The 26,964-nt window shown below is 48.6% G+C and overlaps 1 protein-coding gene across 1 annotated transcript in view; it reads left to right on the top strand.

Annotated features, from left to right (window-relative positions):
• MRPL3 (mitochondrial ribosomal protein L3) overlaps window positions 1–26,964 on the top strand; it is a 347,579-nt gene that overhangs the window by 91,301 nt on the left and 229,314 nt on the right. The window contains exon 4 of the mRNA XM_078663875.1: window positions 137–235. Within this exon, the coding sequence (XP_078520001.1) occupies window positions 137–235 (99 nt within the window). The remainder of the gene's footprint in view (window positions 1–136; window positions 236–26,964) is intronic.

A 26,964-nucleotide genomic window follows, 5' to 3' on the forward strand; every position in this document is an offset into this window, starting at 1 on the left:
ATCTGTCTGAAGTTTGGGTTGTAGAAGCCTTCTGATATAAGACCGTGTTGCCTCTTGAGGTTTCTTCAAAAGGCTCTGTTTTTTGTTTGACATTTTGTTTTTAGATTTTAATTAAAATTGTTGACATTTTTTCCAGGTACGAGACTGTCATGTCATCGAGTATATCCCAAAGGATGAATCCAGTGGAACTGCTGCTTACCTAGTAGTAGGGGGAAAAAATGTATCACCTTTTTATGTAAGTTGACTCAATAATTTAAAATAATTTAAAGTGTTTTCATCTTACCATTGGTGGTGGGACGTGGAGTGATATTTAGTTTCTCTAGTGGAAAGAAGACATTTTGTGGAAATCATGTTTTTTCTGCCATGGACCATTCGCTTTGTTGGTCAATTCTAAAAATCCTTTAACGCCATTTTAGATTCCATTGTTTGTTTTTATTATGCATGGTGAATCTTAACTGGGATTATGGTGTGAGGCCACAGGCACTCGTACTCCAAGATAGATGAACATTTCACACACATTGTAACATTCTGCAATGCTCAATAGGTAGATTTATAGATTCGCTTTTTCTATTTTCTATAAATTGCGTTCATTTGCTCCTTTATTGTTGCATAAACCTTTGACTGCTATCTCTAGTCATCTGTCAGAAGGAATGTTAAAAAATATCTACTTTTCCAATGGAAAAAAAACTTCTGAAATCTACTTGTCCTGTAAAAACAAACCTATTTCTCTCATTTGTTACTTAGCTGTGAGGCGACCAATTAAGCGTTGTCATGAGATCACAGCTTTTATTAGACCTGCTCATATTTTTCTTAGACTGTATTCTAGCAAGTCTGTGGTTGTCTCTCTGAATTTAAATATACCAGTTTGTGCATAACAACAAACTTAAATGTTTATGGGTGTTTATATACGTCACTCATGATAAGGCTGATGCCAAACATGTTTCCACAGAGGGAGGAGAGGCCAACCCTGAAAAAAGTGTAAGTGCAAAGAAATTAAAAATAAAAGCAAAAGTTAGCGAGCCTTTGTAGATTTTTGCTTGATCAGATATGCACCTGTATTTTTGCTCATGTGAGAATGGAATGCTAGGTTTACTTATGGGCAAGTAAGGGCTGGAGGCTCAGCTGCAGCAGACGTCTGGCTATGGTTTTGCAGCCTGGTGCCGAAGGCTTTTTCATGATCTGCATGTACTCCTCCATTCCCTTTCTCCTTTGCATTGCCTCTGCACTCATGTGCACTGAACACCTAATGCCCTTTTCCTCCCTGGCTGAACCAATCTCACCTGTTTGTGCACCCCCAATGGCCACCCACTTACAGTGCTTAATTTGTAAAATAATAAGTGCGAGAACTCTTGTCAAGAGGCCACTGCAGCTTGCACCACACATTGCCCCTGCCATGCTGCCAGTGAGAGTAACAATTCATCTACTAACCATCACACTCCAACAAGTGTGACAGTTCCTATTATTTCAAGCCCTCAAAGCTATAAGAATGGCTTGGGCGGCAGGTAATAGCCGTTTTTAGGTCTCAACCTCTGCCAATGCGCTTGCGCATTGCAGATGTCGAGAGTATAGAGTTGGATACAGGAAAGCTAAACCAGGCGGATTGCGCCGAGTCCATGTGCCCGTGCACGCGCTTGCCATTTGCTCCCCGAGCCGCCTGCCTCGCATCATTGCATCAGACCCGCCACAGCAATGCCGAGAGCTTCACTTCAAAGGCATCCGCTCCCCCGCCCCCTGCTTCACACTGCAAAGGAATGCGCCCCCCCCTACCCCCGCATTGCCGAGAGCATTTCCCGGCCGCTTTTAATTTTTTTTAGTCACGGCACCCAGACGCGCGTCCAGGTCAAACACGAGAGCTTTTGTAATAAGCAACACATGCCTCTCGCCTATCTCTCCTTTGCAGCTGGGAACAACTCATGAACATTTGGAAAGACATTGCAATATATACTTTTAGAAAACAATGGACTACACATGCTGTATCTGTCACACCGCGCCCGCTTTGAAAACAAACCTTTTCATTTTAGCCAGCACCCATTCTGTGCTTTCAACCTTCAAATATGGAAGACACATACACTTTTCATCCTTCTGAGGTCGATAACATGAGCCCCGTTGCATTGATGCACAGTGCTCTCACACACACAAGTTACTTTCACACACACACACGCTGCTCTCATACACACAGGCTGCTCACACACACAGGCAATGCGCACACACAGGCACTGTTCACACAAAAAGTCACTGCATACACACACCGGCACTGCGCACACACACCAACACTGCGCACACACACAGGCACTGCTCACACACACACAGGCACTGCTCACACGCACCCCTGTGTCTCAAACAGATATTAACATTTTGCCCAGCACGCATTCTGCGCTTTCAAACTTAAAATATGCCAGACGCATTCCCTTTCCATTCCTTCTAAGGTCGATAGCATGCGCCCCGTTGCATTGACACACACTGCTCTCACACACACATGTTACTTTCTCACACATATGCTGCTCTCATACACACAGGCTGCTCACAGACACAGGCAATGCGTACACACAGGCACCGCTCCCACTTTGAAAACAAACCTTTTCATTTGAGCCAGCACGCATTATGCGCTTTCAACCTTCAAATATGGAAGACACATACACTTTTGATCCTTCTGAGGTCGATAACGTGAGCCCCGTTGCATTGACACACACTGCTCTCACACACACAAGTTACTGTCACACACACACACAATGCTCTCATAAACTGTTTCTGGCTTTTCTCGCTCGCTAATGCGTTTTTTCCCCTCCCACCCTTCCTTTGATGTCCGCCGCGTGTGGCCTCTGCCTATCGCATCTCCGTCCTTCACAGCCCCTCTCTGTCGTGGAATCTCGCTGAGGTTTTTAGGCCACGTCCTAGCTATTGCGTACGCAAAACATGCCTCTCGCCTATCTCTTTTGCAGCTGGGAACAACTCGTGAACATTTGGAAAGACATTGCAATATATACTTTTAGAAAACAATGGACTACACATGCTGTATCTGTCACACCGCGCCCGCTTTGAAAACAAGCCTTTTCATATTAGCCAGCACCCATTCTGCGATTTCAACCTTCAAATATGGAAGACACATACACTTTTCATCCTTCTGAGGTCGATAACATGAGCCCCGTTGCTTTGACACACACTGCTCTCACACACACACATTACTGTCACACACACACAATGCTCTCATACACACAGGCTTCTCACACACACAGGCACTAATCACACAGGCAGTGTTCACACACAGTCACTGCTCGCACACACAGTCACTGCTCGCACACACAGTCACTGCTCGCACACACAGTCACTGCTCGCACACACAGACATCTCACACACACAGACACTGCTCACACACACACCGGCACTGCTCTCACACACAGGCACTGCTCACACGCACCCCTGTGTCTTGAACAAAAAATGTCAGTTTACCCAGCACGCATGCTGCGCTTTCAAACTTAAAATATGCGACGCCCATTCCCTTTTCATCCTTCTGAGGTCAATAACATGAGCCCCGTTGCATTGACACACACTGCTCTCAGACACACAAGTTACTGTCAGACACACACAATGCTCTCATACACACAGGCAGTGATCACACACAGTCACTGCTCGCACACAGTCACTGCTCGCACACAGTCACTGCTCGCACACAGTCACTGCTCGCACACACAGTCACTGCTCGCACACACAGTCACTGCTCGCACACACAGTCACTGCTCGCACACACAGTCACTGCTCGCACACACAGTCACTGCTCGCACACACAGTCACTGCTCGCACACACAGTCACTGCTCGCACACACAGTCACTGCTCGCACACACAGTCACTGCTCGCACACACAGTCACTGCTCGCACACACTGTCACTGCTCGCACACAGACACTGCTCGCACACACAGACACTGCTCGCACACACAGACACTGCTCACACACAGGCACTTCACACACACACACCGGCACTGCTCACACACACAGGCAATGCGCACACACAAGCACTGTTCACACACACCGGCACTGCGCACACACACCGGCACTGCTTACACTCACACCTGTGTCTCAAACAGATATTAACATTTTGCCCAGCACGCATTCTGCGCTTTCAAACTTAAAATATGCCAGACGCATTCCCTTTTCATCCTTCTAAGGTCGATAGCATGCGCCCCGTTGCATTGACACACACTGCTCTCACACACACGTGACTTTCACACACACACACACACGCTGCTCTCATACACATAGGCTGCTCACACACACCGGCACTGCGCACACACACCGGCACTGCGCACACACACAGGCACTGCTCACACGCACCCCTGTGTCTCAAACAGATATTAACATTTTGCCCAGCACGCATTCTGCGCTTTCAAACTTAAAATACGCCAGACGCATTCCCTTTTCATCCTTCTAAGATTGATAGTATGCGCCCCGTTGCATTGACACACACTGCTCTCACACACACAAGTTACTTTCTCACACATATGCTGTTCTCATACACACAGGCTGCTCACACACACAGGCAATGGGTACACACAGGCACCGCGCCCACTTTGAAAACAAACCTTTTCATTTGAGCCAGCACGCATTCTGCGCTTTCAACCTTCAAATATGGAAGACACATACACTTTTGATCCTTCTGAGGTCGATAACATGAGCCCCGTTGCATTGACACACACTGCTCTCACACACACAAGTTACTGTCACACACACACAATGCTCTCATACACACAGGCTGCTCACACACACAGGCAATGATCACACACAGGCACTGTTCGCACACACAGGCACTGTTCGCACACACAGGCACTGTTCGCACACACAGGCACTGTTCGCACACAGACACTGCTCGCGCACACAGACACTGCTCGCGCACACAGACACTGCTCGCGCACACAGACACTGCTCGCGCACACAGACACTGCTCGCGCACACAGACACTGCTCGCGCACACAGACACTGCTCGCGCACACAGACACTGCTCGCGCACACAGACACTGCTCGCGCACACAGACACTGCTCGCGCACACAGACACTGCTCGCGCACACAGACACTGCTCGCGCACACAGACACTGCTCGCGCACACAGACACTGCAGACACTGCTCGCGCACACAGACACTGCTCGCGCACACAGACACTGCTCGCGCACACAGACACTGCTCGCGCACACAGACACTGCTCGCGCACACAGACACTGCTCGCGCACACAGACACTGCTCGCGCACACAGACACTGCTTGCGCACACAGACACTGCTCGCGCACAGACACTGCTCGCGCACAGACACTGCTCGCGCACACAGACACTGCTCGCGCACACAGACACTGCTCGCGCACACAGACACTGCTCGCGCACACAGACACTGCTCGCGCACACAGACACTGCTCGCGCACACAGACACTGCTCGCGCACACAGACACTGCTCGCGCACACAGACACTGCTCGCACACACAGACACTGCTCGCACACACACACTGCTCGCACACACAGACACTGCTCGCACACACCCCTGTGTCTCAAACAAAAAATATCAGTTTACCCAGCACGCATTCTGCGCTTTCAAACTGAAAATATGCCACGCCCATTCCTTTTTCATCCTTCTAAGGTCGATAGCATGAGCCCCGTTGTATTGACACACACTGCTCTCACACACCCAAGTTACTTTTACACACACACGCTGCTCTCATACACACAGGCTGCTCACACACACAGGCAATGCGCACACACAGGCACTGCTCACTTACTGTTTGTGGCCAACACAATATACGCAAAATAATTACATTGCTTTTTGGACACTTTGCTTACTGTTTGTGGCCAACTGTATAGGCTCAACAAAAAAACAAAAACGTCGATTTTCACCCCCAAATCCACCCCCACTCCAAATACACCCCCACACCCCAAATCCACCCCACACCCAAATCCACAACAAAACCACCACACACCCCAAAAACACCCCAAATCCACCGCACACTCAAAACCAACCCCACACCCCAAATGCACCCCGCACCCCAAATCTACCACAAATCCCCCCGCACCCCAAATCCCCCCACACCCCAATCCGCCCCCACACCCCAAGTCCCTCCAAAACCACCCCACACCCTCCCACAACCCCAACACCCTCCCACACACCAACTCTCACACACTCCAAATCTCACACACTCCAAATCTCACACACTCCAACTCTCCCACACTCTCAGTAACACACTCTCCCACTGTCTAATTCACTCACAATCTCTAAATTATTCTCCCACTCACTCTCACTCCCAAACTCACTCACTCTCAACACAACACATTACATTAGAAATACTATAGGTGGCACATTTCCAAACATTAAAACAGTTACCATTATATTTAACAATAAAATTAATACACCATTTTCCAAAACCAACACATACCCAATACAATTCAGCATTTGCAATGCCAATAGCTCCCACTTTCCTAATGCGAGACCTATTGCATTGCAAATGCTTGTTTAATGTATGTTGAATTAATAATTAACTGTTGTTGTGGTCATCTCTAAATTAGCCAAACAGCACCACCTTGTGGAAGACTTTCACAAGCGCTGGTGTTGACAATTAAGTGCCGATGCTGAGCACCGGAAACCACACGCTCAAATTAAGCACTGCCCCTTCATGTTTCAACAGAGGCACCCAACTCCTATGTGTAATGTGCTGCACCACACAGCAGCAGGGAGAAATGTTTGAATCATCACAGGCACACATTTGAAAAAAGAGTTTAGGCCTAAATGCAGTGTGATATTAATTACGTAGCTGGCAATAGACCTGCAACTTCCTCTCTACAGTAACCAACTGCAGGGTGAGACAGAAAGAGAGGGCCAGCTGAGTAAACGTAGATCAGACTCAAAATAGATATCTCGCATTAAGCAAAAATGGCCTGTAAGCCTGTTAGTCCTGGGAAGGTCACTGAGGTATCCCATAGCTGTCATGCCTATGACACAGTGAGGCATAGAGATTTCACCAAGCATAAAGCATGAAACTTGCCAAGCATAGAGCTGTGGACCTGGCTTTTCGAGCAGTAATGGACCCCTCCCCTCCCAGCGCCTTGAGACCCTAGCGGGTGAGTAGCGCACTTTATAAATTTGATTGATTGATTGATTGAACTGCAAAAGCCCAACAACATTCACAACAGTTGTGGCCAGTTGATCTTCAAGAGCATGTCACACTGCACTTCACAAGAAAATATCAAGTCATGAAAGAGACTCTGGGCACACCCGCAGTGAGGACAACATCAGGCTTGAGACAAAGAAGTGTAAAACAGAGCCGCAAGGCAGCAGGCCTTTTCCATCCATGCACCCAGGACCTGAAACAACATCCCTGTATCCATGAGGACTGCCCAAACCTATCTCCATTTCAGGAAAGAGTTGGAGACTTACTGCTGAAACAAACACTACATTATGTCGTAGTGACTGAATAAATGAATACGACTTGTAAAGTGCACTGCTACCCGCAAATATGGTAAAAAAAGAGATGCTCTTTATGTTCGATGCTAAGGAATTCCACAGTTTTGCAGGTAAGTTGTAGCGGGAGTGTCCACCTGTACAAGTACAGAGGAAACAAGGAATCTGAAGTAGAAAGGCGTCGACCGACCAACCAGTTCAAGAAGGAAGATAATGAAGAAATCTTGATCTGGGGGAGAGACATCCAGAATTGTGAAAGTCTCTATGAATTGGGTAGAGTGCTTTGAAAATTGAGCTCTTACAGATGGTTACCCAGTGCAGTTCCTTAGGAAAGGTGGACACGGACCTTCAGAATCATGTGAGCAGCTGTGTTTTTCACTGCTTGAGGGCCATGAACAAGGTATTAGGTTAAGCCAAGGTATAGGGAGTTTCTGTAATAGAGTTGTGACGTAATGAGGGCTTGCATGACCATTCTGCTAGATGATCTATGTAGAAGTGAGAGAGTTTTTCTAAGGATTCAGAGTATCAAGAAACAGGAGGCTTCAATTGATTCGGGAAGAAAACTAAAGTTAAAGAGGAAACCTACATATTTAGTGCAAGTTCTGGGGGTAGGGTCCAGTTTCGAAGGTCACCCAAAAAGATGTCAGTTGATTTCCAGACAGAATAATTTGTGCCCTGTCTGCTTAGTTTGAGGCAGTTGCTGTTCATCCACGTTGCCAGTGCAGGCATGCAGGAAGAAAGTTGTTCTTCAATAGAAAGTATATTGCCGCTTTTTAGGTATCACCTGCATAGGACTTAGTCTCAAAGCCAAAGGATCTGATTAGAAGAGGGTCTTTATAAAAGTTAAATAGCGTGGGGTTAAGCGAGGAACTCTGGGTCCAACAGTGATTGCAAAGGACCGAAAAGGAGGCGAAATAGACCGGTTGGGTTAAAAAAAGAGCTGAGCCAGCCAAGGCCTACAGATGCCATTATGAAGGAGAGGCTTAAAAGGATAGACAGGGAGACTGATTTAAAGATCTAGTTGGACATGAGCGGCAGAGCTAAATAGCTCAAAGTCTTTAGATACAGCCAGAATTGTGGTTTCCAATTTGATTGAATACAATACATTGCTCTATGTAACTCAATCTAGTTAAAACAACAGTCCACAAATCAGATAGCTCCCAAATAATTTGTTGACTGTATCCTTGTCTTTGCCGCTGCACAACTCTGTGCTGCTTTTGGCTAGGTTTATGCTATACATACATGCATACATATATAGATGCAAAGACCGAACTGGAGAGTGGCAGATATCAGCTGTCTGAGCCCAGCATTTACCACATAGTGAGAACTGGGATGTCATTGAGCATACAATATGAAACATCACAGAGGAATCGCATGAGAGCAATACAGAGCTGTAGACTAATACAGTGTCTCTCGTGTCCGTTTCAGCTACAGCCATGTAGCAGAATGGCAGGTGATCTGAGAGCCCACAGCATGAAACTCAAAGACAGGCTGGAGACTGAAAGTCAAATACATGCTACAACATTGCATTAGCATCCATGGAAAGTGTCACCATGGATCAAAAACAGCACACAAAAAGACTGATCCCGGATTATTTGTTTAATGGTCTAACAGTTTTTTTTAGTAGATGTAACCTTGGCCAGGTGCATAATTAACTGAAAGCCTTTTGCTCCGCCTCCTTTTTTTGATGTTCCATCAGGATAGGGCAGCTCCCAAGACTCCCTCTTCCTTTCTCTAAAAGCGCCTTTACAATTTCCCCTGAACAAGGAGTTCATTCTTTCGATGTTCATCCTACCAACCCATGACTCCTCTAATCAGATGCTTCTATGCTAAATAGATGTTAAGCACGCCTTGCACGGTTTTCTGGACCATGCCAGGTAGCTGCATTTTCAGACCAGCCATTTGTCACCTTGAAGCTCTAGTCGGTGTGGTTGCGTAGTCTGCCCCACTCGCATTCTGTTGACACTACGCTCTACTGACTTATTCTTGGAGGAGTTATGTATTTGTCCAAGAAATTCCCTGAAACCTCTTTGCTTAGTCTTAAGCTTTCTGATTCTGTGTTTCTCTTCTCTCTCATTTTCCTTTGCTGTGGAATATTCCAACAGATCATGAAGGGGAAGGATTAGTAATATAAGAGTAGGGTAAAGTGGCCTTCATGGGGACTCCATTCCTTTTAGATGTATTTGTATGTATGTATCTAATGAAACCTCTTGCAATAGCAGTAGGCACCTGCATGAGGAACCATCAGCCTCCATCAGGGCTCTGTTCTACCTCCAGAAATCACAACAAGGAGCCACATATAGGTGTCACAGCTTCACACTGACATTAGTTCCTCGTTTTCTTCCCCCTCTGATGCAGATACTGTGCTCTGCTTCCAACTGTTTTCAGCTCTTTCACCAAAGTTTTTCTCCAAAAGGGTGTTTAATAGTATGCAGGCTTGTCTTGTGCCCTTAAAACAACAAGGTTTAAACTGTGCAGTGTGTGTCGAAAACAAATGGGTCTTGAACCCGCACGTCTTATGTCTTTGATGCAAGGACAAGCATGACTCTAACTCTTGTGACAAATGACCCTGATGGCCATCTGGGCTCAAGAAGCTAAACTGTATGTCGCCAAGCACAACAGACTGGGTCAGTCCCGCTCCAGTTGTGAGGCTATTCCCAATCCCACTCATTCTCTCCAGGTAAGTCCAAAATGAAGTGGAGAAGCTAATAATAATTAAAAAAAAGACTGGAGATTTAAGTGAAATTCTTCTCCCTCACAATGCTCCCGGTCCAAGAAGAGATGTTCTAGTCGGCGCTCTAAATGCCTGACTTAGACTTTGGTGTCCAACTTGGATCAGACTCCGGTTCTGAAGCCAATGTTCCGTGAGTTCCCAAGACTATCACAGACTCTGAAACAAATCGCAACCTTTAAATAAGCCATGTCTTCTTTCCTTTGCGTTGCTGTAGGAGGTGATGCAGCTTCATCTATCCTAGTAGGCTCTTATCTTCTATATCGATAAGACTAGGGAGTGCCAGGTGGATGATCGGCTCTTCGTTGGAATCAGCTGTGTAAAGGAAGGAAAGGTTGTTAAAAAATGCATGTTATCGTAATAAAGAACTGTTATTCCTTGGCAAAAAAAGGACTGTCCTGAGTGCTCAAGGGCTTATTTCACCTGGGCAAAGGGTGCGACTAAGCCCTGGCTCCGGTTGTCTCTGTTTTGCCAAGCAGCCATGTGGGCATCTGTCCGTTTTTAGGTTTTGCCTACGCAATGCGTACGAAGTACGCATACGCTAGCAAAATCTAATGATATCTCGATATCTCTCTATGTGGGGTCGGGTATCCGCCCTCTCCTCCCATTGGCTAGCTCCATAAATGGAGGCTAGCCATTGGTAGAGGGCTCTGTCTGTCAATCCCAGACCAGATTCGGGGGCGTTCCCGAGAATTTTTCCCTTTTGGCTACGTCACGCGACGTCAGCCAACAGCCGGGAACGCCCCCGAATCTGGTCCGGCATTGACGGCACCCGCCCTCAATACCGTCCCTTGCCGATTTACTCTTTCCACCTTCCCTCCTTACTGCTCGCACCCAGCCGTCCGGAGCCCTCCCTTACAGCCCCCCACCACCCATCCGTCACCTCGCTGCAGTATTGACAGGCAGGGAGATGGGGCTGAATGAATCACGCAGATGGAGACACCAGAAGGAGACGCTTGCTCCCTGCCTCGCCGAGTCCGCAGCCTCCCCTCGCTATCGGAGCACCAAACTTCCAGGGACTGCCCCCTCCCTCCCCGCGGCCACCGTCTGAGGAGACTACAGCACCGTACCGGCGGTGGCTGGAGTAACGGAGCCAATATTTAGAGGAAGGAGCTGCCGCGACAGGAGCCCGCGCTAAGGTAAGGCGCTGCTTGCTCGTTCCAATGTTTGTTTGTCCGACGGGTGAGCAGGTCTGCTGAGACCCAGGCGCAGGGCAGCGCCTGCGGATTGGGGCATCTATGTGGGGCAGAGTTGGACCAGGCTGCAGCCGAGGGGACACCATGAGCGCGCCTTTCAATTTTGCCAGATGTTCTGGTCAGTGATTGGTGTGCACGCGGCCAGCAGCTGTGGTTCTGCAGCGCCGCGCGTTTACTGCTCTAAAGCACTTCATTAAAAGGCAGCCAGTCGTCATGCGTGTGCCTGCTACTGCACGATGAGCGCTTATTAAATGGACATCATTGCAGAGTCGCTGTGCTGCTGTGCGCGCCCGGTCCATGCCGCACTTTACACCAGTGCTGCTGTTTGTGGCCGCGGAGGCTGCTTTCCCTTCAATTGTGCAGTGTGTGTTAGATTACTGTGGTATAGTTGGCAGATTACTTTCTGCCTACACCCCTGCTGATGGTGTCTGCCCTCACACAGCGCATCAGCCCGACTCAGATACAGCTGGCAGGCGCGAGAATGTGCCGGCGTCTGGCCGCTCCCAGGGTGCAGTCCGTGTCCTGGCCTCGCCCTCGACACATGCAGACGGCGCGCAGCCACACGCATGATACCCCGGGACAGGTCTCGAGAACACAGGTCACAGCGCTCGCATGTGCCGGTGACCCCATCTCAAAAGCATGTTTAATCTGACAACGAAAACAATACGCAGCAGACCATAGACACGCGTAACTTCCGGATAATCTTACACACACGCAGAAGGTGGGCGAGCTGACAGGCCGCTCAGAAATCTTAGACTACCTGGGAATGAATGGAAATGACAGCCTAAAAGAGCACGTGTCACACGGCTATTCCTTCTACCCAGATCAAAGCATATTGATGACATCAGATGAGCGCTCCACTTTCTGGAGAAACACATACACCTCCCGAGGGTGAAAAAAGGCAATCGCTCCAGAGGATGTTAAGTGGAGAGGAAGGTATGCTCCTTCGGTGGAGAGGAGATGAATCCTAAATGAAGCGAGCACAACTCCTCCCCTGCACACATATACACAGACACGTAAGAGGTACACTAGCCCTGAACTATATACATCTCAGTGACGAGAGTCTCACCTACTGAAAAGGGAACACACTTGCAAACGTAATCTAGATATTAAAAAGGCGAGCAGGCTGCTGACCGGATGTTTATGCACAAATGTACACCATCACAGGACATGTGCATTCTCCAGCACCTACCACAAAACAAACCGAACCTAGCCACAGACACCTGTACATTCTCAAAGCAAGACTGACAGTAGCCACCAGCATAGTCTTTTTCATGAAAGGAAATATTATCAATGCAAGTGTAGAAACATCTAGCTGCACAGATACAAATACAGCATCCATAAATTATGTACATATTACTGTGTCTAAAGCCATCTCGCTTTATATTTTAATTGAAGCCGGTGCCCACCCGGCATTGCCCCGTGTTTACACCGCCGCTGTCCGGCCTCCCGACCCCAGGGCCGCGCTGCGATTGGCCGCGACCCGGAAGTCAGGCAGGCCGGGGGCGGGACAAGCGGAAGTGCCGGAGAAGAAGAGCTCCAGCACAAGGAGAAGAAGCCGCCTGCCGTGTCCTTCCCTGGGCTCCCAAGTGAAGGGGGAGCCCCGGAGTTCTGGCCAGTCTCGAGGGAGGAGCGGGAGTCCTCCAGCCCCTGGCCGCCCTGTGTTGTGTAGGTCCCGCCCCCCCAGCGCGGACAAGGAGAAGCAGCTGCGCCCACCGGCAGGACTCCATGGTCGAAGAGGAGCCCCGCCGCCGCCCGTGAGAGCACCCGGCCCCAAGAAGCGGGACCGGGTGAGGAAGAGCTGCAGCGAAGTCCCACCCCCCCCAGCGCGGACAAGGAGAAGCAGATGAACCCACCGGCAGGGCTCCATGGTCGAAGAGGAGCCCCGCCGCCACCCGTGAGAGCACCCGGCCCCAAGAAGCGGGACCGGGTGAGGAAGAGCTGCAGCGACCCGTGGTAAGTGTTCCAACTTGTTCCGAGGTGGAGTCAAGTGTTACTGAAGTTATTCTAATCTGTGCGGGTTTCTTCATGTGTGTATGTCTGTCTGCGCATTGTGTGGCTGAGTGAGTGTGCCTGTGCGTGTCAGCTCGTCCGTCTGCATGTCTCTCAGTCTCTGCATATGTGTCTACGTGTTGAGTATCAGTGTGAGAGTGTGTAGTGTGTGTTTGTGTGTGTCCGCCTGAGTGTGAAAAAATGTGCGTGCAGTGGGGCGGGCACACATTGCACAAGGGCTGTCGTGACGCTGTCGTGCCCCGAGAGGAGTGCACTATCCCAGGACACATTCTGTGTGTGTGTATAAGTTGCTGGCGATGCCCTTGCAGATTAGATGAATGAGGGTGAAAACCCTTTGAAACTGTTCACAATTGCCCGGTACGTCTGAGAAGAAATGGTGGTTGTCCTTTAGTTAAAAAATTTCAAAGACTCTCAGTGTATAATGGCTAACATCATAGTCTGCTAATGTGGTGCAAGATAACTTGCTGTTCATAGTTTAATTTGCCTGTGCTTCGTTTTATAGTGGAAGTGCCTAGCTTAGCCCCTTGCGTGGAAAGGCGTTTGTCTTGTCCCTCTGATCTCTTTGGGCTAAGATACTCTTTTGGTTCTCAGATTGACTTGTTAAAAGAGATGCTTCACTGACTGCTGAGAAGTTTGCACTGTATGGTGTCTTGCATGTTCCATGAATTGTAGCTCGTGTTTTTCCCATTGGTTCAGTGTTTACTTTCTTGGTATTGTAAGTTTTATAGTGGGCTTGGTATTCCCATGTGACATTATCTTTGATGCATACTATGGCCTTCATTACAGTACCTTTGGCAGTGGCATTGGAAACCTGCAGTTTCTGTAATGGCGGGCAAAATAAAACTAGATTAGAACAGGTTATTGTGCTTTGTAGTAAAGCCATGTGATCACCCAGACATCCCGGGCATGCGTGGTGTAAACTTGGCGGGGGGCGTGGGGGTAGATGTAGATGTAGAGGTACCTCCCGCCCCCTCTGATAACCCAGGCAGCCTGGCATGTTTTTTTTTTTTCAAACCGGGGTTGGGTGGGGAGGGGGTTGATGTAGTGACCCCTCCCCGCCCTCTGATAGCTCTGCAGGTCTGGCCTGGTGTTTGTTTGCCTGCCAGGTGTGTGGCTCACATTACAGCCGCAGTGACTCATCTCCCGCGGGCAGGCTGGGAGCCTGTCTCGCACCCAAGGCCTATTCTGGGGGGAGGGGTGGGGTGGACGCTAATACCGACTGCCACAGGTCCCTACCTATGCAGCACCAAGCCACCCCCATTCCGTCCCGGCTGCCGCAACTCCCAGTCCTACTGCCCCACCCCCACCCCCACTACCTTGTTTCCCCTGTCCCAATCTTATCTTACTGCCCACCCCCAGTCCTTCCCCCTTACTGCCCTCTCGCAGCCTGCCCTCTCGCAGCCTGCCCTCTCGCAGCCTGCCCTCTCGCAGCCTGCCCTCTCGCAGCCTGCCCTCTCGCAGCCTGCCCTCTCCCAGCCTGCCCTCTCCCAGCCTGCCCTCTCCCAGCCTGCCCTCTCGCAGCCTGCCCTCTCGCAGCCTGCCCTCTCCCAGCCTGTCCCCTCCCTGCCCTTTCCCAGCCTGTCCTCTTCCAGCCTGCCCTCTCCCAGCCTGTCCCCTCCATGACCTTTCCCAGCCTGTCCTCTCCCAGCTTGTCCACTTCCAGCCTGCCCTCTCCCAACCTGCCCTCTCCCAGCCTGTCCCCCTCCCTGCCCTCTCCCAGCCTGCCCTCTCCCAGCCTGTCCCCTCCCTGCCCTCTCCCAGCCTGTCCTCTCCCTGCTTGTTGTCGTGTCCCGGCGGCAGCAGGCAGCAGGCAAGAGCGTGCACTGCGTCCCCGAAGTAACAGCCCTAAAGCAAGCAAGAAGTACGCCCCCCTCCCACCAATCCCTGTTAGGTAGTGGAAACTGTCCAAACTGGGGTGCAGACAGCCCCTCTCACCTTTCAGCCCCGTCTAAATTACAATTCCTGCTTGTGACCCTTTTGCCTGCTTGTGCTTGTTTTCGTGACCCTGTTGCCTGCTTGTGCCTCCGTGTGCCCCTGTTGCCTGCTTGTGCCTCCGTGTGCCCCTGTTGCCTGCTTGTGCCTCCGTGTGCCCCTGTTGCCTGCTTGCGCCTCCTTTTTCGTGCCCGTCGCCTGCTTGTGCCTCAGTTTTCGTGCCCCTGTCGCCTGCTTGTGCCTCCGTGTGCCCCTGTCGCCTGCATGTGCCTCCGTGTGCCCCTGTTGCCTGCTTGTGCCTCCGTGTGCCCCTGTTGCCTGCTTGTGCCTCCGTGTGCCCCTGTTGCCTGCTTGTGCCTCCGTGTGCCCCTGTTGCCTGCTTGTGCTGTGTGGGTGTGTGTGGAAGGCTCTGTGTGGGTGTGTGGAGGGCTCTGTGTGGCTGTGTGTGTGGGGGGCTTTGTGTGGCTGTGTGTGTGGGGGGCTCTGTGTGGCTGTGTGTGTGGGGGGCTCTGTGTGGCTGTGTGTGTGGGGGGCTCTGTGTGTGTTTGTGTGTGTCATTTGCGAGAGATAAAGCTAGTAGGATTGTAAATGACAATGCCATTTATTTATGTTAAAAAAAAACATAAATAAAAATAATGTCAAGAGCAATGCCAATAGCTCTAACTTTAACAAAGGCAAAACCATTGCATTGTAAATGCTTGTTGTACTAGGTACTATTGTCTCAATTCTCTAGTCTTCAGGAAAGTTCATTGTGTATGCTCGGAGTCCAGGAGGGCTTTCTGTGGTAAATACCACTCATCAGACCCACCTTCCTTGGTGGGGGAATTGCTTTGGTATTGATAAACAAGATGAGGAATCTGTGCTAGGAAATATTCATCAGAAGAGTAAATTAACTGCCTCTACGAAGGCTGTTTCTGATGGATACACTATGTAACCATGTATTCCTCACTCCCTGACCGCCTTCCTGATCTTTGAAGTAGACTTGAAGCGTTACTAGGGTTTCAAGTTAGACACTGTAAGTGGTGTCAATCTGGCAGTCACACTCTGCTTCTGTTTGTTGATGTTATACATTTGGATTTCTTTCTAAATTCTATCAAACCTGTTTGAGATTCTTGTGTGATAACTTCCAGACGGCTGAAAAAAAGTGTTTTAAAATTGTGTCATGAATTGCAAGATGCTAATTTCTACCTCTATTGCTGAGGTGTTATATGTTGGTAGAAAGGGGGCACCTTTTTCAAAAGCCTTGCTTCCACCGTAGTCAATTTGTTTTGGGATATGTTGATCAGGACGCTATTATTTGACTTCATAGTTTTTGCCTGTGGGCCCTCTTGGTTCATTCTTTTTCACAACTGATAGGAAGTTTGCCCTCCTGTGGCTTGAAATGCATTGGACATATTTGAATTTAATTCTAAGTAGTCTAGAAGGAAAACACTCTGGTTAACTTAATATGCATACATCAATTGATTACAAATATCATTACCAGAATCTGGAGCTTTTAAGTCAATTCAGCAACCTTGTATTTACTGCTTTGCTTGCAGTCCGTATGTACGCACTATTTGATACAAGCAATCTGCGCTACTTTACCCTGTACTCGGAGGTCTTGCTACAAGCTCTACCTAGGGGGCCCTCGGAAGTGCATTTCTTTTAATTTATGGAGCCTTAATCAGACCCTAGTTTAGCTGTCCACAACAGCTCACTTTTATTTTGGGGGTTTTATACCAGATCCTGCCTGAAATGCTTTGCATTACTAGATCTTGTGCTTTGCAGGTTTTCACCTGCAGTGCCTTTGAGCAATTTGCCCACTGGTATGGGATTATGCACAAAGCACCTACCGAAGTAGTTAATTGTGATGGTTAATTGATGGCCTTAACTAGGCTATTAGCATTTTTTTTTAATTGAATTGCATCTCTCTACTGGTTTTGCCTAAGGTACTGTTTGTCTCCTTCACCAATTCTTGGGAACTTATATTAGTCCCTATCTGAGTGAGAGCCCTTGTCCAGGACTCGATGTGTATATATACCCACAGTCTATGACTATGTCAGATATTTGCAAGCCCTCACCGGAGAAGGCCATCGTTGAGGTTCCTCCGCACAAATTCTGACATACTCCTATGCTATGGGTAGCCCTTGATAGCGCCGGTTGAAGGCTGCCTTCGTTCAATCTATTTTGGGGCATGACATTGCCACTTTTACTGCTCCAGCATCAAAGAGCCCTTTCGGAGCCTTCTTCAAGTCTTCTCACTAAGAATCTTCTAAAGTTCAGTTATCCAGTATTAGGGGTGTCTTTCATAGATTCACATGCCTGAATCATTCCCCGTCGTCGAGACGGGAGCCTCCGGTACATAAAAAAGTAATGTCCTATAGACATACATAGAGAAAATAGGCCTAAGGGTCTCACCTTAGTAGCCTTTCTTTGTCCTTATGCAAAAAGGACCAAACTCTCACAGTCAGCCAATCAGCTCCGACCTCCCTCTAGAACCTTCCTGGGAGGAGCCTCAGTCCCTCAGATTTTCTACCGCACGTTGTGCTAGGGAGTCTCCAGCCTGAGCTCTTCTCAGGATTCCTTATAACTCATCTACTTCCTTTGAAAAGTGAATCTTCATTCTACAATCTTCAAGGACTACTTCAGTAACACTTTGAGGCAGTAAGTGTTTGCTTTCCACTGCTTTCTTCGATGTCTGAATCCCAGAAGAAAGCCCTTTTCAGGGCCTGCTCTTCATGTGGGAAGAAAAGGCTCCATGTGGATGATAAGCATACCTTATGCTTATATTGCCTTTATCCGGACCACGTCCCTGCAGACTGCAAAATATGTAGGTCTTTCCCTAGGAAGACCGTGAGAGACAGGGAAGGCCGCCTTCTCATCTGGCTCGACAGACTCAAGGACAGAGACACTCTGGAATCTTCCGAAGGTAGTGTCTCTAAAACCTCAGCAGTCTCTCAAAAGAGGCCAAGGGTAACTTCCCCTGGCCCCTCAGACACCCCTCCTAGGAAGACAGCCAAGAAGTCTTCAGAGGCAAGATCTACGACATCTTCTGTGTCTGTTAAGGATACTCAGACTTTTAAAAAGCCTGCTCAGGCCTCTAGCAGACCTCAGAGGACTACCTCAGTGACTACCACGGTCTCGACGACGTCAGCGTTGTCTCTTTCACCGTCGACGATAACATCTCCATCATCGTCATCGACAGGTAGGCCTATTTCCTCCATTTTACTGCTGAAATCGTCGACGACAAAGACCCTGTCGACGTCGAAAACTACTCCGTCGACGAAAACTACGCCGTCGACGAAGATAACGACGACGGCGTCGACGACGAACCCACCACCGACAGCCCCGACGACGACAGCGTCGACGAGGGCATCGACGACGAAAACGTCGACGAGACCGACATCGACGACGGGCTCGCCGTCGACGAGTGCACCGACGACGCCCCGGTCGTCGACGACCAAATTGCCGTCTACGGAGATTCCGTCGACGAGGACCCTACCGTCGACGAAGGACTCCTCGTCGTCGACGATGTTAAAGACGTCGACGGAGGACTCGTGGTCGTCGACGAAGTTAAAGCTGCCGTCGACGGAGGACTCGTCGTCGACGAAGACACTTCCGGACACATGGAAGAAAACCAAGCTCGTGGAGGTGCCATCCCTCACGCTACCACCGTCGACGACGCCTTCGACAGCTTCCACCTCCAGTCCTGCGTTGGGCAAGTCTACTAAGCCGCATATTACGCCGGAGACCACGTCTCCAAGCAAAGTGGAGCTGCACCCACGAAATCTTCCAGAGTGAAGAATCAGAGGAGGATGATCACCTGGGCCCTGCTACTTCCATCTCGGACCTACATGTCAAGTGCCAAAGCACTGACGAGGAGGTAGAGGAATACTCCTACCAGGAGCACTCCGTCCACACTAAAGTCACCACGGAGGTTACCCCCATGATCTGCCTCCCTGCTGCTCTGGTGAACGACCTGAAATTCCTTGTACAGGATTACAAACAACGTTTCCCGGACGCAGACAGTAGAGATCAGCCACCTATCGTTCCTAACCCAGCGGCAGCCCCAAAACCGTCTCGACCTCCCCCTCAGGCACACCATGAAAAGATTCAACCTCAGGAGATAGTGTCGTCTGACGAGGATGAGGAGGAGGAAGAATTGGAGGAAGGAGAGGTCCAGGAGGCCCACTCTTCCCATGATGAGGAGGATGAATATGTGGCGTCCTCACCAGCATCGCCCCAACCGCGCCATGCGGACTCGCCGCCGGTAGACATAGGCGGCTTCCATAAAATTGTGGAAAGAGCGGCGAAGAGATTCCATATGACTATCGAATCAACAGAGACTGAATGCTTCCTACACGATTTTAAGGAGCAAACTCAAAAGACGACGAAATCTATTCCAATAATAGAATTTCTATGGGAACAAGGCAAGAAGATAATGCTGACGCCCGCTTCTGTGTCTGCGGTTGTTCCGCGCTTAGACAAAAAATACAAAGCCCCACTGTCTGCAGCGGTTTGCCTAAATGGACACCCTAAACCGGATTCAGTGGTCACACAAGCGGCCCAGAAACACTCACGCAACCCTTCCTCCCCGCTGTCCGCTCCTCCGGACAAAGAAGGAAGAAAACTGGACACGATCGGCAAAAGGTTCACCACGACTTCGGCCATGACCGTCAAGGTAGCCAACTCCATTGCCTTATTGGGGCGTTATAATCGCCAACTCTGGGAAGACATAGCCCCATATTTGTCAGACCTGCCGGACTCGGTCCGTGGGGAAGTCCAGGCTCTACTAGTGGAGGGTCAATCTTCGGCTGCCGAAATAATTGACTGTGCTATCGATGCAGCCATGACTGGCTTTCGTCAACTTGCTGGAGCTGCGGTCCTGCGCCGTCAAGGATGGCTTAAAGCGACGTCCTTCCGCCAGGAGGTGCAGTCCAAGGTCTTGGACATGCCCTTCGATGGCCAGCACCTTTTTGGGTCCAAAATCGATGAGGCATTGCAAACCATGAAGAAGGACACGGATACGGCAAGGGCTCTGGGTACCTTACAGTCCCGAAACCAGTCCTTTCGAGGCAACAGATCTAGAGGACAGTCCTCGTATCGAGGTTCCTATCAGAATAGGTCCTCGTACTCCTATTCTAACAAAGGTCAATACCAACACAAGCAACCTCAAGGCCGTCAATCATCCTATGGACGATCTAACTTCAGAGGCAAGAATACAAAGAGGGGCACTGGCGGCCGCCAGTGACGAGCTACTCCAGCCAGTCCAGCCACCCTATCCATCCTTACAAATTGGAGGAAAATTGACCCATTTCCTCAACAATTGGCAACTCATAACCACGGACAAGTGGGTTCTCCAAATTATACGTTTTGGCCATTCCCTCGAATTCACCACCATCCCTCCCAGGACTCCTCCTCGCAGGCGGGCGCACAGAAACTTACGCCTGCTTCTCCAGGAAATTTCTGTAATGCTGAAGAAAGGAGCTATCGAGCGCGTTCCGGCACCCCTGAAGGGGAAGGGCTTTTACTCCCACTTCTTTCTTGTACACCAGAAAGAGGACAAGTGGCGGCCCATTCTGGACCTCCGAGCGCTCAACGTCTTCCTACGAAGCCAATCGTTCAGGATGGTGACGATTCAAGAAATACTAGGCATTCTAGAAAGAGGGGATTTCATGACCTCCTTGGATCTCCAGGATGCCTACTACCACATTCCCATCCTCAAGTGTCACAGAAAATTCCTGAGGTTCGAGGTGGCAGGGCAGCATTTTCAATTCAAGGTACTACCATTCGGCCTCAAATCCGCGCCGCGGATTTTCACGAAGTGCCTTGCACCAGTGGCAGCTTTCCTGCGTCAAATGGGTCACCAGGTCTTCCCCTACCTAGACGACTGGCTGGTGAAAGCACCCTCGGAGGAAGACGCAGCCACATCCTCCAACGCCTGCACAAATCTTTTTCAGAGGCTGGGATTAACCCTCAATCTCAAGAAATCCTGTGTCGTCCCTACGACAAAAATTACATTCCTCGGAGCAACCTTGGACACAGAGTGTGCGAGAGCCTTTCCCTCGAAGGAAAGGACAGACAAGATATTGTCCCTGGCCACGGCTGTGGCGAACAGGACAAACCTGAAGGTCAGGACCTATACATCCCTCCTGGGCATGATGTCCTCCTGTATACTCCTCGTCCCTCACTGCAGACTCAGAATGCGCCCGTTGCAGGAGGCGCTCGCGAGCCAATGGACTCAAAGTACTGGCTCTTTCGAGGACACTGTCTGGATAACACCCAAAATGACCAAGTGTCTAACCTGGTGGAGGAGTCGCAACAATCTGACCGTAGGACTGTCATTTCTCCTGCCGGCAACACCTCTGGTGATCACCACGGACGCTTCCCTGGAGGGATGGGGAGCTGTCCTTCAGGACCTTCGGATCAGCGGCAAATGGGAAACTCAGGAAAAACAGCTTCATATAAATCTTTTGGAGCTGAGAGCCGTGTATCTAGCGCTACAGGCCTTTCTACCACGCATCCGGCACTCCCCAGTGCTCGTCAAAACGGACAACACCACGACGATGCACTATCTCAACAAACAGGGAGGAACGCGTTCGCTCTCTCTATCACGCGAATCGCAGAAGATCTGGAACTGGCTAGTGCTGCAGGGAATCGCACTCAAGGCCGCCTATGTGCCGGGCAAGGAAAATACCATCGCCGACGCCCTAAGCAGGCAACGATCACTCTCCCACGAGTGGGAACTGAGCGACAGCGCGCTAACTCACATCTTCTCTCAATGGGGAGTCCCAAGAATCGACCTGTTTGCCACCAAGGGGAACGCCAAATGCCCAAGCTACGCAAGCTGGCATCCCCAACAAGGATCGCTGGGGAATGCCTTTTCCATCGGTTGGTTCAGCGTGTTTGCTTACGCTTTTCCTCCGTTTCCCATGATCCCGAGGCTCCTCAGGAAGATGAAGGCGGAGCCCTGTACCCTGATCCTGATTGCCCCGTACTGGCCGAGACAACACTGGTTCTCGGATCTACTTCGGCTCTCTATCAAGACACCGATTCGTCTGCGACAGCACCCGAACCTCCTGACGATGTCCAAGGGGCAGGTGCAACACCCGAACCTGCCATCGCTCAGCTTATCGGCCTGGCTCCTGAGCACAGAGAGTTCGGTGGCCTAAATATCCCGCAGGACTGCAGAGATATACTGGCAAAAGCGAGAGCAGACAGTACCAACAAAACTTACTCTCTCAAATGGAAAAGGTTCTGCATTTGGTGTTCGGCCCAAGGCCTGCAACCGCTGTTAGTCACTCCTGAACAGCTATTGCCATACCTGCTGCACTTGGCACGATCAGGACTGGCACATGCGTCCATAAAAGTCCACCTAGCAGCGATATCGAGGTTCACCAGAACTTTCACGGGACCTTCCCTGTGGTCCAATCGACTTGTCAAACAATTCCTGAAGGGACTTTATAGATCCTTTCCGAGGCCTCGGAAAGTCCCCCCAATGTGGCATCTGAACCTAGTTCTCAACCAACTTATGAGGCATCCCTTTGAACCCATTCATCGGGCATCCATCAAACACGTCTCATGGAAAACTGCGCTCTTGCTCGCTCTAACATCGGCCAGGAGAGTGAGCGAACTTCAAGCCCTGTCCATTCAGGATCCATACCTGCAATTCAGACAGGACAGAGTGATGTTAAGACCAAACCCAAAGTTCATACCGAAAGTGCCTTCGGACTTTCATCTCAATGAGCCAATAGTCCTTAGGTCTTTCTTTGCAAACCCTTCCACCGCAGCCGAAAGAGCACTCCATTCTTTAGACCTCAAGAGATGTCTAAAGTTCTATCTGGATAAAACCAAAGACTTCAGAAAATCTTCGCAACTATTCGTGGCATACAGCAATCCAAGAATGGGCCTGCCTCTCACGAAGCAAAGCATCTCGAGATGGATTTCCTCGGCGATTGCGTTCTGTCATACCAAGGCCGGACGGCCTTTGACTGATCGTGTCACTGCACATTCCACCAGGGCGATGTCCACATCAGCAGCACTTTTCGCTGGAGTGCCGATCCTGGACATATGCAGAGCGGCGACCTGGAAGTCACCGCACAACTTCTCCAGACACTACTGCCTGGATCTCGAACTTCAGAAGGATGCAGCAGTGGGCCAGGCGGTGCTACGCCATCTCTTTCAGTGAGGTGAGCCTTCCCTCATCCCGCCATCCAGGTATGCACATTCTCTGCTATTGTGATGCTCTGCTTATGCTGTCTTTTTACATGCTATAGTACAATGTGTACATTGTCTAACATACCTGCAGGGCACCTTTCCATCACGAATGTGCATGTCTAATTGCTAGCTACTCTGATTCAGGCATGTGAATCTATGAAAGACACCCCTAATACTGGATAAGAACTGCGTTACTTACCTGTAACAGCAGTTATCCAGTATTGGTGTCTTTCATAGATTCACATGCAACCCTCCCGCCTCCCCTGGGAAGTCTCACATCCCTTTCTCACAATGTTACGCCTAACTAACTGAGTGCGTACGAAAATCTGAGGGACTGAGGCTCCTCCCAGGAAGGTTCTAGAGGGAGGTCGGAGCTGATTGGCTGACTGTGAGAGTTTGGTCCTTTTTGCATAAGGACAAAGAAAGGCTACTAAGGTGAGACCCTTAGGCCTATTTTCTCTATGTATGTCTATAGGACATTACTTTTTTATGTACCGGAGGCTCCCGTCTCGACGACGGGGAATGATTCAGGCATGTGAATCTATGAAAGACACCAATACTCGATAACTGCTGTTACAGGTAAGTAACGCAGTTCTTTAAGCTTGGCTGTTCCTAAGGTGACACAGGACTCCTTACTAAGGCACTCACTGAAATTTCTCCTTGCTGTTGTGGAGTTTTTTCCCGAGTTTTTTCCCCATGTCTTTCCTCCAGGCTTCTTTGGGAACAGATTTTGCTGTCCTCTCATGTTGCGTGTACTGCATTGTTTGTAGTACATTTTAAGGAACTTACAATGCTCATTTTAGCTTCCATTAGGCTCTGAATAGGAGTGCTTTGTGATTAAACTCCCCTGTGAAACTAATAGCATTTGTAGCCCTTTTTGCTAGACACTTAAATATCTGTTGGCTCAAAATGTGTTTAAGGCTGCTTGAGATTTTTCTGGCTTTTGCTCATGAAGAAACTATTTTTCTTTGTTATTTAGTTTATTTTAGTTTACTTTAAGTTCTGCAAAGTCCCTTATGGTTTCATCAGTGTCAGGTATATACAGAGGAGAAGATGGATTGGTAGGTAGGCTGGTATACTGTTCACACATGCGGGTCTACCTTGCTGCCTTCTTCCATGAAAGCTAATCCTGAACTTTATTCTGTTTCTCCAGAGGCGAAGGAAAGTGTAGATCCCTCCACCTCTTTCCATGGGTTTTATGTGAACTTCAGACATTCTGTGGTGAAGGCCCTCTCCTAATCGGAAGTTGGCATCACAATTTCCCCACAGCTCTCAAGACGTGTAAGGCCGAAAGAGGCTAACTTAAATACGTACTCTTAACCGCCACCTCACACCCACCACTCTTTATCTCTCACATTGGCTTTGGAGATCCTCAGTGATATTCTCTCTTTCACTTCTTGTTTGGTCTGAGCCCTTGGCTGATGTGCATTGAGAGCTCCTGTAATGGCAGCTTGAGTGGGTGGAATAGGACTCCCTCCGACCCTTCTAGGAAAGAGAAGATGGCTTTTTTGAACTAGTCTGACAATCCATTCAAGAAATTGCAGTCAGCTTTGAAAAAAACTGTTTTCTTCTACCTGTATGCTAGATCTTATGGATTTTAGATTTTGTACATCCCCTTACAAGATAATTTGTGTCTAATCTCCCCTTCATCTTTCCTCGTCCTACTGTCTGAGGTAATGTATCTTCCTGGGGAACTCCCCAGGAGAAATCCTCTCACTGGCCCTTCAGCAAGCCTTTACAAAGCAAACCAGTGTGGTCTTCTGCCTCGTGTTAGAATAGTTGTGTGTCATCCTGAATTATTAGCTAAGCTGTGTTGCCTTGGGGTTATTTGAATGTGGCAGTTATACTGAGGAATGTATATGCAGTGGTCATTGTGGCTGTAACATTAAAGAGTAAATTACCTATTATGGTATATTGATCATTCTTAACTCGACAAGTGGCGACGAGTTTTGTTCTGCGACGAAACCTGGCGCATGTACACAGGAACGTTTCCAAGCCTGTGTGCACGGTCATACAGAAGGTTGAGGCGGAACCAGTTTGGAGACATCAGTACAATAAGGAAACACATTGGACCTGCATGATTTATACACACTTTGCTGTGAGCGTGAATTTTAAATAACAATTTAGTTGCGGTATGCTTCCGTGGGCCAACGGAGGTGGGGTCTACCACTGTAGAAAGCAGGTAAGCAGTGCGCTCCAGTGACACCAAGATGTATGTGCGTGTAAGTTGGAACGCACGACAAGGAGAGAATTCCAGTGACAACACACTTACATGCAAGTTCATCAACATGACTTGCTTAGTGGCTGTTTTGGCTCCTTTGGATTCTACTTAATTTGAGCTGAGATGTGTGGAGAAGCACCAATTGAATGCTACGTACGATTCTGGGATGGGGATGAACAAAGTGCATCTTGGGCATAATTCCAATTGACCTGCTCACATTATGAAATTGAAGCGGTAATAATTTATGAACAATTACAGATGTTTAAACAAGCATTGGAAATGCAATAGGTCTCGCATTAGAAAAGTGTGAGTTATTGGTCTTGTAAATGTAATAATTTTTAAATTTTTGTTTATGTTTTTATAATTTCAAATGCATTAATTTTGTTATTATAAATGGGACTTTTTTTAGAAATTGCAAATGTGACACCTATAGCATTATTAAATATACATGATTAGTATTTACCTAACGTACATGTATTGATATGACAAATTGTAATGGGTTTTATTTTTTATAAATAATTAATAATTACATAATAATTTCACTAATTTATAATGGCACTAGCTTATTTTTTTTGTGATAATGTGTAGCGTATTATAATATTTGTAAAAATGAAGATTAAAAGTGTAATAAACATTTTTTTGTTTCTACTTTTTGTAATAAATCTTTAAACATTGATACATTTAATTTTTGCTGAGAACTGGGACTTAAAAAAGGAAGTGCTGGAATAGATTTTCAGATTATGACGGGTGAAGAGAGGCAAGCATGTAATTATAGAAGGTGTTAGAGTGAGTGAGTGTCATCACATGCCCACACTTTGCCACGTACTTCACCAAATACACAAGTCACAGTCATGAGCCACATACTCTATCATATTCCAATAAACGCACACTTTAAAATGCACATGCGACCAAGATGTACATCATTACATGCACAAGTCCGTCAGAACATAGCATAACACACACAAAATACTGCCACAGATGTCATTTCGAATATGTCACACTGCCATGTAACAACTACATGCACGAGTTACCACAATAACAATATCACATGCACACATCACACCATAAGGAAAAAAAAATATGTTGCACTGCTGTAACCCAGGCAAAGTAAGCTGTGGCATTTTATGGGTTCTTAAGGGGGAATCGGGGAGGAGATAGTGGAAGGGAAAGAGAGGAAGAATGAAGTGGGTGGGCGGGGAGACAGTATAGGGGAAGGTAGACGGGAAAGAGAGGTAAGAGTAGCAAG

Source organism: Lissotriton helveticus, chromosome 10, assembly GCF_964261635.1.
Source record: "Lissotriton helveticus chromosome 10, aLisHel1.1, whole genome shotgun sequence".
NCBI lineage: Eukaryota > Metazoa > Chordata > Amphibia > Caudata > Salamandridae > Lissotriton > Lissotriton helveticus.